The 12,997-nt window shown below is 47.4% G+C and overlaps 1 protein-coding gene across 3 annotated transcripts in view; it reads right to left on the bottom strand.

Annotated features, from left to right (window-relative positions):
- The window catches only part of evlb (Enah/Vasp-like b), a 52,039-nt gene that overhangs the window by 32,796 nt on the left and 6,246 nt on the right, over positions 1-12,997 (bottom strand). For 2 of the 3 annotated variants that reach the window (XM_030405250.1, XM_030405249.1), the window contains exon 1: positions 4,417-5,220. The exons of the other annotated variant lie outside the window; for it this stretch is intronic. In XM_030405250.1, the coding sequence (XP_030261110.1) occupies positions 4,417-4,520 (104 nt within the window). In that variant the 5' untranslated portion in view covers positions 4,521-5,220. Of the gene's footprint in view, positions 1-4,416; positions 5,221-12,997 lie in introns of those variants that run through there. 3 annotated transcript variants of the gene reach the window in all.

Below are 12,997 nucleotides of genomic sequence, written 5' to 3' on the forward strand. Positions count from 1 at the left end.
CCCATGCTGAGAGGAAGAGAGAGATAAAAAAAAAATTAGAACGAGCACCAGGGGAAAACAAGGGACAGGGAAATAAAGCGAGGAGCGTAGAAGAGGAAGGAAGAAAAACAATGAAGACAGAGACAGAGATAAATCTAAGGAGGCAGAGAGATACAGATTATAGGGAGCACAGAGGAGAGCGGGGGTGGCTTTTAAAAAATGCATACGTCTCCGTTTGGCGGAGGGGGGGAAATTCTTCCCAGCAGAAAGAGAAGAGAAGACAGTAGGTGAAGCATTATCACTCAGGAGCGTCTAAAAGAAACACTTCCTGCTCCCTGGAACCAGGCGAGGACGGAGGAGAGAGTGAAGGGATGGAAGGAAAAAAAAAAAGGAAGCTGTGGAGATGCCCCGAGGCGGCGCTCTCTCTCCCCCGTGACGCCATTTAACTGCTGCTACTTACCGCGGAGAATCACACACAAACACACACACACATGCACGAACACACGCGTACACGGCTCAGACATGTTTACATGTGATCCATTTTACAGTTGAGCGTTTGCTGAGGGCCATTAGGTTAAGTGCTCTCTATCGCAGACTACGTTGGGACCTGATAGTCCACATAAAACGCACTCACAGGCTTCTGTAATTGGCCGGCTCGTCCTCTTTTTTTCCGAAACACGCACAGCGGCGTAGCGGACATGTCGGTTCACGCAGCTCCTGTTTGTGCCACGGATCATCAGTCAGTGGACTCAACGACCCAGAATATTTCACAAATTTCCGCCAGTGCTTTCTTGTGTTTGACATGCACGTGCGGTGGAGTCCATCTCTAATCTGTCAGGGCCGCGAAGCACTGAGGGAGTAATACAGACATTTGATCTCCTCTGGGAATCCTGAAAAACTGAAAGCCCTTCCATCGTCGCATGACATAATCCTCAATCAATAATGTACATTACAGCAGCTCTTGGATTTGAGTCAAAGGCTTTTCAAAGGAGAGATTGAGGAGCGATCAAAGTAGTGGTCAGAAGCCACCATCTTCTCATCGTCTTTTGGAGGGAAAGTTAAGATAATTCCATTTCCTTGTTTTTTAACACAGGGTACGTTGAGGTGGGTTACTGCACAGTGACCTGGAAAATGATCTGTCATTTCCAAAGCTGACTTTGAGAACTCGCTCCTCCGGCTGACACGAGTCCTCCAAACCAGATGACACAAAACTGCAGGTCATTTGGAGATAATACCAGCGAATAAAAACCATTTGAGCGAAAACAAAAAAGGGTTGATTTGGGTAAGGTTAGGGAAAAGAACATGGTCACAGTTAAATGACGCTAACGCCGACTGTCATCATGCTACTTCTGCCTCTGTTGCTGTGACACAAAAAACATAATTCACATGGACAGAAGACGTCCTTGTCAGTTAATGTAACATAGGTGCTTTTAAATATTTGAACATGCGACCAGCGCGGTCATTTTTCTCATGAGGACAAAGTCAGCTGACAACAGAAAGACGCAGAGTTAGCTTTAGCCTCCTAGCTGTACAGACGTTCCAGCACAAGAAGACACATTTAGCAATATCACTATGTGGATATCAAACCTGAAGGGAAACAGTTAGCATGCTGTAGCACAGCAGCATCGCTAGCAGTCATAAAATGAGCCTGAAACAACAAGAGATATTTCTTTTTATCTCCTGGTTCTTTTCTGTTTGACTCAGAGAGTAATTTTTTTTCTTTTTGTGAATATTATTTAAAAAACTGAAATACATCTTCACCAGATAAACAGACTTGTATCCTTGCAAGGACTTTATTAAGACCCGTATTTATGATTATTGTGGCTGTAGTGATCAAGACGCCAGGAAAGGAGGAAGTCAGGTGTCGAGTATGAAGATAACGTCCACGCATGGAGGAGTTTGGGGTGAATGGATGAGTCAAACACTTACTTTTGTACGTAACTAATGTAACTAATGTAGCTAACATAGCTAGCTTACCTATTTTAACCCAAACCACTCTCATTTTTCTAAACCTAGACCTTCTAAACCTTATTTTGGTGCCTAAACCTGCCAAACTTCTACCATTTCACACAGCTAACCTCGTGCGATAGGTTCGGGATGCGTGTCGCTAATACTCACTCACGGGTTGTTTTGGGAGTTATTGGTTATCGACCTCTTCAGTCGTTTAGCAGTGAGACACATCAGAATATTTCTAGTATTTTGTTTTTGTCAATGAACGTAAGACGCTGCGCTGGATCTTCAGCATAAGACACAATCACACACATCACCCAGAAGGTCTTGTTTTTCTCCCTGTGGAGCTCGCAGAGGCACTGAAGCAGAAGATCTCCACCTCTCTCTGTGCATTTCTGTGCATACATGTACTGTATGTTGCTCTGCTGCACCGGTTGTCATGGTTATCTGGCCATACTCTGGCTCCATCGACTTCGGTCACCATGGAGCCCGGGGTTGGCTCTAATGTCCCAGCATCCTTTGCATATGTTTTTCCAAGGCGTGTGCCGCACCAATAAAAAAAAAAAACCACCCACCACCCTACATGTTTAATTTTCTCCCCCTACATTCACTCCTTGCTCTTGCTCACTTCCACCCCCATCCGCCTGACTGTTTCCCTCTCACATTTACAATCCACTCTCTCTCTTCCTTTTGCTTAGCTTTGCTTTTCTCACCATCCCCCCCTCGCTCTCCCGCTCTCCCATGTTCTCTCCCTCTCATCTCGTTTCCCTCCCCTGCCTCTCGCTTTGCCTCCGTCTCCAATCTTTCTTCTTCCTCTCTCGCTCAGATCTAATGAGCTCACCTTGCTAACAACACTGTGATTGACACTGCTGGGTAGCTGAGTCCACTTCCCGTTCACAGCCCGCCGAACTAACTTCAACAGAGAGTAAAAAGACGACAAGTGATTAATCGGCGCAGAGATATATTTACGTGTATTCGCTATAAATCCTCTCGCCGCTTCCGTAAGTGAGTATTCATTGCACACAATCTGATTTGGGAAACATTAACATTGCCTAAGGGGGCCTGGATTGGTTTTTATGAAAACACGTCGCACTTTTTAATCTCTTTAATCTCTGCAAACGCTCGCAGTGTGTGTTTTGCATGTGTGTGTTGGTTGCGTGTCCCTCCTCCAGCGAGGAAGAGGAGAGGTGTGATCCTCAGCCGGAAATGTGCGAGACTGTGTTTTTTTTCCCGTTGAGACTGCCGTCTGCACACACGCATCAAACGCTGATATCTGCTGACATTTCCTGATGTTTGCTGATGTGGACATTTCAAGAAAAGATCACCGAGGTGCGACTGCGCGGGGGGACCGAACCTGTTTGTGTATTTCAAATAACCCTTCTGCACTGTTTGAAACAGTCAAACAGACTTGACGGCGGCACATTAGAGTTACAAATGTGATTATTTGAGAGTCGTTCCAGGATTAAATTAAAGTGGTTACGGTCTAATTAGTAAAAATGGGCTTTCTCCCGGTGATGCCGCCCCAGCTCGGACTCCCGTGGCGCCGTCGGGGAGCTCGGCCAGGCCGTGATAGTGACACGCTGTAGACCCATAAAGCTGCTCCAGCCCGGAGCACCAGCCAAACTAAAAGCTGCTTAGTGGGGCGAAACTCTGGCTGAGTCCCTTTAAGCTGCACTAATCAGAGCTGTTAGAGGAGGAATCGACAAACGTATCGCACACAAGATTACAAGAACATCTCAAAACATGCATGCAAGGATGGATGGATGGATGGATGGATGATGGTGGTGGTGGTGGGTGCAAGAACAGATGGCTAAAGAGAAGTTGAAATAACTGAGGGAAAAGACAATCAGCTTCTGCCACAAAGCATCAGGTCTGACTTCTTGCACACCCCAAGTGCAACAGCTCCATCCGACACAATTACATCTCAACAAGACAAAGAGCGGGGAAGCTGTTGCATGTCTGAGCATGCGTCCTCGAGCGCTCTGCAAACATGACGGCAGGCGTCGGCTGTGGATGCAACAAGCCACCCCGAGCACTTTCAGAAAGAGCGGCAGAAGAAGAAAAGAGGCGTAAACGCAGAGAACAAAAGAGCCACAGAGGCGGCCGGCGAGAGGGCTACAGCGGCCGCGGCGCCCCGGACGGCAAGTATCACACAACCGCCGCACTGTCACCCCCTCTGTCCAAACTTGGCAAGCTCCTCCGTAGGCCATCAATGCCCTCTGCTTCTCCCAGGAGCCTGACACTTTCCTGCACAGCTAGCTAACACATTAGCATGCAGCCCCATCCCCCTGCAAGGGCAACCAGCCACTCGCAGCAGCACTCATCATACACAGGAACGCTTCATATGCAGCAGCAGCAGCTGGGGAATCTGCTGGAAACAACAGGAGAGATGCTCGAGCTACAATTTTCGGGTGGATCCGAAAGGCACAAAGCAGACGGAGACAACAGATCTGGGTGTCTCCGGTGTTGGATCTCGTGGAAGCCTACCTGACTTTGAACTCAGTGAGCTGTGGTGGTGGTGGCTGCGCCCCCGGTTCAGCGCAGTAGATCTGGGGGAAGTAGAACCGGTGCGACTGAAGGTTGATGTCCATGGCGTCCACACGCAGGTCAGCCCTGTTTTGCGACTAGAAAAATGGAGGGGGAAAAAAAAAAAAGTAGCTTATTTTCCCCTTTTTGTCGCTCCGGAATCTGGCCGCCGACACTTTGGCTAAAGGTCGGAGTTCAGCCGCAGCATCCCAAGTCACCTTCTTCCCCAAGTGGTCGCAGGGCTACAGAGCGCTACCGCCAGGAAGGCATCCCCCTCCTCTTCGCCTCCACCGTGCACAGAGCATTCAATCACCTCCGCCGCCCGGCACCGAAACAGGCACACTAACCTATTTCCCCACAAGCAGCCAGTGTACCACTCAGCAGCTGTGTGCACAAGAACAAAGATGACTCCGGGAAAAAAAAAAAGAAAAAAAGATGATGCTGAAGATCCTAAAAGACACAGGAGTGACAAGAAATAATCCCGGGTTTTGTTGGTCGTTAATTCATCCTTTTAGCTAATGGAGGAGAAAAAAAACTAGGAGAAAATGAAGGAAACGTTTGAAGAGTTCGGCTTGAAAATATATGAGAGGAGCTCTCAGCCACGTACAGAGGAGACTGACTGGGAGATGAGAGTCCTTTGGTTTTTACGCTTCAGAGACGGAGGAGGGGGGGGGAGAAAAAGAGAGAGAGAGATGGAGATGGAGAGAGATTCCCGGTGCTGTGAGGCGTTGCCCTCGCACTGCCTCTCCTCTCTGTGTCTCATTGGATTACCTCCTCCCTCTCCACCCCTCCCTCCACCCTCCACCCTCCCATCCTCCCCTCCCAGCTGTGACAAGAGCGATGGGCCGCCAGCCCCGGAGGCTGCTGGTCCTGCCCCTCCTTCTCCCTCCTTCCCACTCTCTCTCCTCTTCCTCCTCTCAACCCCCCCCCCCCCCCCCCCAACCCTCCCTACTCTCCTCTAGGATTGGCCGAGGCGAGGATGCGTAAGCCCCGCATGGAAAAAAAAAAAAAAAAGGGAAGGGAGGCGCGGAGGAGGAGCAACAGATTTTAATTCATCTGATGGCTCCCATCTTTTTCTCGCATATGATTTGAGGTGGCGTGTCGGGGCTCGGGTACAGCTACACAGTTTTACACACACACACACACACACACACACACACACACACACTGATCTGACTGACGTTCATTAACAGGAAGGGACACAGGTGCGGATATAGGAAACAATGCATCCCTCTGTTGGAATTTGGTAACATGTGGCTCGATCGGCTCTGCACAGTTGATGTAAACCACACACAGCTCGGGGCGTGTGTGTGTGTGTGTGTGTGTGTGTGTGTGTGAGGACGCAGTCACATGTGCGTAAGCTGTGAAGTGTAATTAAATTAAAAAGGGCCTCAATGGAGGGATGGTCAGTAAAATAAACAACAGGCGACCAAGTTCGAGCGCGCAGCTCCGACACTTTCCTCTTTAACGTCTCCTCCGTCAATCCGGATGCACGCAGATTATAAATGATATATACGGTGAGTGGTGCGCCGCCGTAACACTAATCTTCTGGGTCGGTTCCAGGGACCAATAAATCCCTCCCATATTTACTGTACATCCCTCTGACATCGCAGGAAACGCTCTCTTTCTAGTACAGCTCACATCACCCACATCTGTCCTGCTGTGTTTTGCCAGCAGGCAATTTCATTGATTGCACACAGACCCACAGAACTGTTGGATGACACGGTTTCGCTCTGTAATCGGCGTGGAGGGCAGTGGACGCTGCAATTTGGCAGCGATTAAAGTCCTGTTTACTCTCCCAGCCGACGGTGCCTGTTTGGCCACAAATCTTCAATCCAATAAAACGTGTTTCATGAGCTTTTTATATCCGCGTGATATTAGTTCAACGTATTTTTTGCGCCAGACGCCCCGGAGGAAACATATTCACCGCGAGTGGGATGCAGATATCTGCTTGCAATGTGTTGCATCATGTGCACAGAAATGATGAAGTGTCATTACAGCTCCACAGCAACTTAAGCGCAGATTTAAAGGGGTACTCCGGGCTATTTAGCGCCGCACTTTCACAAGTCGGGAGGACTGTGAGAGCCAGAGCTGTCAGAATCAGAGCGGAGAGACGCTGATGTTTACGGGCCGAGACTCAAGGACGCTGGATGCTTCCCATAATCTCGATTAGGTAAGCGGCAGGCTGAGTGATGCTAAATTATTGGTGGCATTTATGTAAACAGATGCACCAATATGACGTCTTCAGCTGTGGAGGTTTCTCTTGCGTTGCTGTGATCCCTCTTCCGTCACATCGGCGTCTTCCATTCATCGAGATGCATGAACGCAAATAAAAACAGAACTAGCGCTACAGGCTAACATTAGCAACCCGGACTGCTTCTCTGCCAGACTTCAGTTAAATCCTGTGTGTCATATGCCATCAAAAGAGGGGAATGCAACACTGAAGTACATCAAAATGCGGTGCACATATCGGTAATAACGACGCAATTTTCGCTAGCTGGCGAGTAAATAGTGATTGTTTCATGCTTCTCAGAAAGAAAAGTCTCATAATTCAGTGAAACAAACTATCATAACCCTCGATTTGAAGTGTTCCTAGGAAAAAAACACAGTTTGGAGGGCCATGTACTGTAGCTGGAAGGGGCCAATCACACAGAGATGCTCCAAAAACATTTATTTTTCCATGGAATGGTGCACCAGACCTGGGGGATACTCATTTTGGAGAACTGGCACCACGCTGTTTTGTCCCAAACAGTCTTTTCCGAGGTGTTTTTGAAGCGACTGCAGCTGTAGTGACGAGTCTCTGTGTGAACACTTCGCCCAACAAGAATTAGAACGCCACACATCCACGTGTAGGAGTTAACAAGCAAAATGGAGGGGTCGATCTCGTGTTTTAGCCCACTAATTTAACTGAACCGTAGCTGAGCTGATTTGTCTTCGTCTGTTTTGCGCGTCACACCGGCGATCATTACCGGGATACCACTGAAACAAGACAAACTGCACCTTAAACATTTTCCCCCTCTCACAGGCCCGAACATGTGACCGAATCACTTGTTGAGGGGGATGTTTCGCTGTCCGTGTGTGAGTATATTGTGGCGCTTCAGCCTCAGATTTACGAGCTACATGAACTTCCACAGTGGCCAGTGTGTGTCCAGACTGAACACATGACAGTTCAATCAATGGATGACATTCTTTTCCAAATTAAACCTCAGCACGCCACGGGCAGCGTCCTTTTCTCTCTAAAAACAAAAAAAAAAACCCTCGCTGTGATTCACTGAGCGAGGACACAGACTGTGAAACCGGCCGATGCAGCACACTGGGCTGCATTTATATGAAAAGCGGAGGGCATGAATCGTGTCTTGTCTTGTGAAAAGGCAGCGAAAAAGACTGCTCGCTTACTGAACAGCAACAAGTCATTCATCGTTCATCTCTCGTTCTCCGTTACAAGAAGAGAAATAGTTGTTTAACATCATATTGTAGCTGTCACAAGGCACAGTCAGCCCTTCACCGTGGCGTGTTTGTGTGTGATGGTGAGAGCGCGTCGGTCCTTGGCCTCTTATCCGAGCGGCGGAGACGCTGTCAGAGTGAAAGAAAAAAAACACACAACGAGCCGAGTACGAGAGGGATACACAAAAGAACAAGACAGAAAGGGGTCAGAGCTCGAGAAGAGAGCGGGATTGATTTTACGACAAGAGGATGAGGGAGGGCGGAAGGTGGAGCCGACGGGGTAGACAGATGGACGGACAGGTAGAGGGAGTCGGGGAAGGGAGGGACACCAGGGGAGGGAGAACGATGGAGAGAGAGAGGAAACAACAGGAGGGGTGAAAGGACATCCAGCCTCCACTTACAGCACACACCCATCCCCCATCCCTCTCTCTCTCTCAGGTTCGACCCCGGCAGCAGATTGTATCCTAATCCTCAAAGCTACACACCTCCGTTTTCCTACTGTGTGTGTCTGCACGTCTGACCGAGTGTGTGTTTACGTGTGTGTGTGAGAGAGAGAGAGAGTTGCCAAGTGCTACTGTAACAACGCGGCTATTAGCATACAGCAGGAGGGATGGCCTTCTGTCTGACGCACAGCACGACTGAGTGAGCGCATGTGAATGTGTGTCGGGAAGTATGTGTGAGCACGTGCGAGTCGGTGTGTGTGTGTGTGTGTGTGTGTGTGTGTGTGTGTGTGAGCCGGCGAGGAGAACTGGAGGATGCGATTGGAGGTTTTCGGGGTGAAAATGGGTGAATCACACCGAGCGAAGAGGGCGAGAAAAGAAACAGAAAAAAAAAAAACGATGGCTGCCGGTGAGAAACCGTAAGGGAAGGGTGACATTGGATTTGGGGAAATGTGTGTGTGTGTGTGTGTGCTGTTAATGTGTGATGCTGTGAGCGTTTCTGAGAGTCGAGGTCGTCAGAATAAAAAAACACCTTTAATGAGTGTAAACAAGCTAATTCTCCGCGGTGTGTGCAAACTGTTCACACGCTCACAAAGTCTTAAGGCAACAGCCATCTAAACACGCGGCGTCGTCTCTGCAGCTGTCGGTCTCTCAACAAGAGTTTGGTGACGACGTAAAGCAGCGCGGGATCATGGGAGTTGTTGTCTTCATTGTTGAACATACTACAAGAAACTTTAACTGGTTATGAAGAGTCTCTATACGACCTACGTGAGTAAACAAGACCATCAGTAAGATCTGCTCTTTCTGTACGATTTTTTTTAGCTAGCTAGTTTGCCGACTTCCTTCGTCACACACGTGTTTCCTCTTGAGTGTGAATTGAAACATTTGGGGTAATGTCAGTGCAAAACTAAATATGTAAATGTTACATATTATGCCTTTAATTATGGGGATCCTTCTGTAGAAGACCTTTAACTATTAAGTGGTTTACTTCATGGCCTCCACACCAGTCGCTGCCTGAAGTGTGTTTACAAGTCTGATTGTTGGTTTCTGAAAATTACCGATATACGGATGCAGCCTTCCGAAGATCTGATGTTTGAAACGTGCGCGTGTGTCGCACGCTGACATCTTAACCTTCCTTCTGCTTGAGTAAGATATTGTCGTATCACTTCCTTCACCCCTCTCTGGCGCTGTCAATATCATGGGTCGTCGCCAAAAGTGTGCTTTTATACACCTCCGTGATTTGAGCACTGACGGCGTAAAACTCTGCGTGACAGTATCTGCTGTGCACCGGGAGCTTATTCCAGGAAGCTTCTTTGTTGACGTACTGTAGACGCGTCTCTCTCTCTACGAACACACATGAAGGTGCTGTCAAGTCGGCAAGTCACACAAGCTGTCTGTGTGCAACACGCCCACGCAAATACACAGGGACACACACCAACACCGCCGACCAAATATCTGTAAAGATGAGTTATTTTCGTCTCCGGTACTCGGGCGAGTTTAATCATCATTCATGCTGCTGAACGGAGGAACAAGCCAGAACACCACGTCCACCGAGTCTGACGGATGGGGGTGTTGGATCCTGAGCTGCTCCCTCTTTCCCCTGAATGTTCTTCTTTCCGTTACTCCGCTGCAGGTTGTCTCATTTGTCGAGAACTCGGGACTTTACTCCCCTTCATCCTCTTTGTCATAGCAGAGGTCGGCATCTTTTGGTGAAATCTGAAGAGCATTTTTTACTTTGTCTCACATCATTTCAGAAATATTTGCTCCCTTAAAACTGAGGGAAAAAAGGGGCCATGGTTCCTACACGATACATCCGACGTATATGTGAACGCCCTCAAATTAAAGCTGAGCTCGAGCGCGTTGACGTCATTGCCATTGTTTCATTTGTAATCCCATGTGCTCGAGTCGGAGCAACTAAATATGTGTCACCGTCCAAAGACATGGTCTTACAGCTGGCCGGTCCAGCGTTATTCCGTCTAATCCAATCTGACTTCCCTCTCCCTCCATCCCTCCCCCTGCAAAACACCCACAATCCACCTGTACGCCGTCACGCTACGCGAGGCAAAGTGAGGCGGAGAAAAGAAAAAAAGGGATTAAATGAGCGCGAGAGGTGTGACAGGAGAGGAGGTTAAAGATCTCTGGCGTTTTCCTGTCTTCCCGGTTAACTCGCGACCGGCTCATCCTCTCAAGCCCGCGGGATTGAATTTCAGCCGCAAACAAATACACACACTAACACACACACTCTGTCTAACTCGCATGAGCCGATCATTTTAATTACGGCGCACACCGATGGGAGCTGCTGGCAGAGGAGATGCAGCGAGAGAGAGAGAGAGAGAGGGGGGTGTAGGGAGACGGAGCGGGGGGAAAGGAGGAGGGAGTGATTTCCCTCTCATTCACAAAGATTTGATTACCTCTCACACACACACACACACACACACAAACGTCTGCGTGGATCAGCCTCGGCGCCCTGCATTGTGACGCCTCTGTGCATAATTATGACTCATAAAACCACACTGTCTTCACCCAGAATGCACCGGGTTAGCACACAGATCCGCGACAGAGGCGGGCAGGACACGTGACCTCGCACACCTGACACCGGACGCATCGCAGCGCGCGGCATCCTTCTTCCATTTTGTTGCCAGATCGCGTTACGACCAACGTGCCTCTGAGGTATATAAATAAAAGCAAGTCGCATGCGAGCAGGGAAACTGAACGGCGAGCAGCTGAACGTTCGGCGCTCAGACGGCGTCACAGATGTTTGTGCATTCTTGTTTCCGCCCCATTAACATTGTTTTTCTAAAAGGTTGGCTGACGATGTAGCCGACACACGTGCAGAACGAGAGAGAACTTGGTGACAGCCAATAAAAGCTCCACAGCTGTTAGCAGAAAGATTCAGTCTTCTGTTTACACACAACAAAAACGGAAAACTAATTGCAAACAGTTGGATTATGTTGCTACATTTTTTTTCCAGCGCTTCATGGTCGGGGTGAGTACGAAGCGCAGGGTTTTTCAATATTTAAATAATCTTTCCAGGCCCGACCAACAGGATAAAATGATGGCAGTTAACGTTCCTGCAAACAACTGAGACGTCCACATTCGTACGTGTCGTAGGCCGCGTACCATGTTGACATTTCTGGAGTTGCAGAGGAGAAGCCAGTGACCACAGTTCAAGACTGCTGTTCAAACATTTTGTTTGTTTGCATTCATGTGCTGACAGAGTTATCAGAAAATATTTCATGCGAGTGCCCTCTTGAGTCAAGGAGAAAATTTTGGCACGTGAGGCGAAGGGTTGATATCATTTGATGCTGAAACGTGGCGGATAAAAGTAAACGTTCGGTTGAAGTCCTTGTATTGTTTCCTTTGCTCTTCCTTGTCGCTCAAATGTTGGAAAAAGCTGTCAGCGTGGTGTTTAAACGTCCTGAGCGATGAAATGCAAAACAATTATTTTTGGCGTCCATGCTGCTCCCACATTCCACCATGATGCGCCTGAACACACCGAAGTCAGAAAGAATGACTTTGCAACTCAGAAATTGAGCATATTAATGCACTATGATAACATCTGTACGCGTGACACTGCTGGATATTTCAAGGAGGCCTTTGGACGATTTTAAAGCTTTGTGTTGACTAAAAAACTAAATATTTTTGACTCTCAACGGGTTCGTTGCAAACAAAACAAGTCTTTTAAACTGTACATGATCTTCTTCACACCCTAACATGTGTTTGTGCCAAATCCTGACCAGACCAGAGGCTTAGCAATGCTTTTAGGAGAGAAAAGTGAACGACTGTAATTTAAAAAATGTCCTGTACTCTGATCAGCTGTGAGAGTTACTGCTCTCCAACCAGCTCTGTTAACCCATCAAAGTTATGTAACAACTGTTTCAGGTCAGCTGTTCCACGTGCAAAAGCTAATGGTGTAAAATAATCCATACCTGTCGTCAATATCCGCCAAAACAGCAATCAACACATTCATTAACTTGCATTAACACGTAGATAATGTAAGCCGCATTTCAAAATGCCATTTCTAAACACACATTAACACATTTGTGGCGACTGAAACACAACAGTGGTGTATCGAAATGAGGAAGCAGCAACATTAGCATTAATTTACAGTCATGTTTGTGACCATCTGACGGATGCAGTACGGTGGCCGGGAGGTGCAAACCAAAATTACAAAATGTGAAACACTTTTACGAAGCTTGAGACAAATTTACATTTTGGAAAACATTTTTACACATCATAAAACAAAATTACATTACCGAAACAAATTTACATTTCAGAAAACAAAGTTACATTTCAGAAAACAAATTTACATGATACAAAACACTTTTACAAATGCCGAGACAAATTTACAAGTGGTGAAACACTTTTACAAGTCCCAAAACAAATTTACAAATAACATCAACCGGAAAGGGAATGTACCAACTCCGGGGCTGAACCGGAATTATACAACAAGTAGTTCCGACCAAGCAATCTGATTGGTGTTTTGTATCATGTTAATTTGTTTTCTGAAATGTAAATTTGTTTTCTGAATGTAAATTTGTTTTGGTAATGTAATTTTGTTTTATGATATGTAAAAATGTTTTCCAAAATGTAAATTTGTCTCAAGCTTCGTAAAAGTGTTTCACATTTTGTAATTTTGGTTTGCACCTCCTGGCCAC

The sequence above is a fragment of the Sparus aurata genome, chromosome 22 (genome assembly GCF_900880675.1).
Source record: "Sparus aurata chromosome 22, fSpaAur1.1, whole genome shotgun sequence".
In the NCBI taxonomy this organism is placed as follows: Eukaryota; Metazoa; Chordata; class Actinopteri; order Spariformes; family Sparidae; genus Sparus; species Sparus aurata.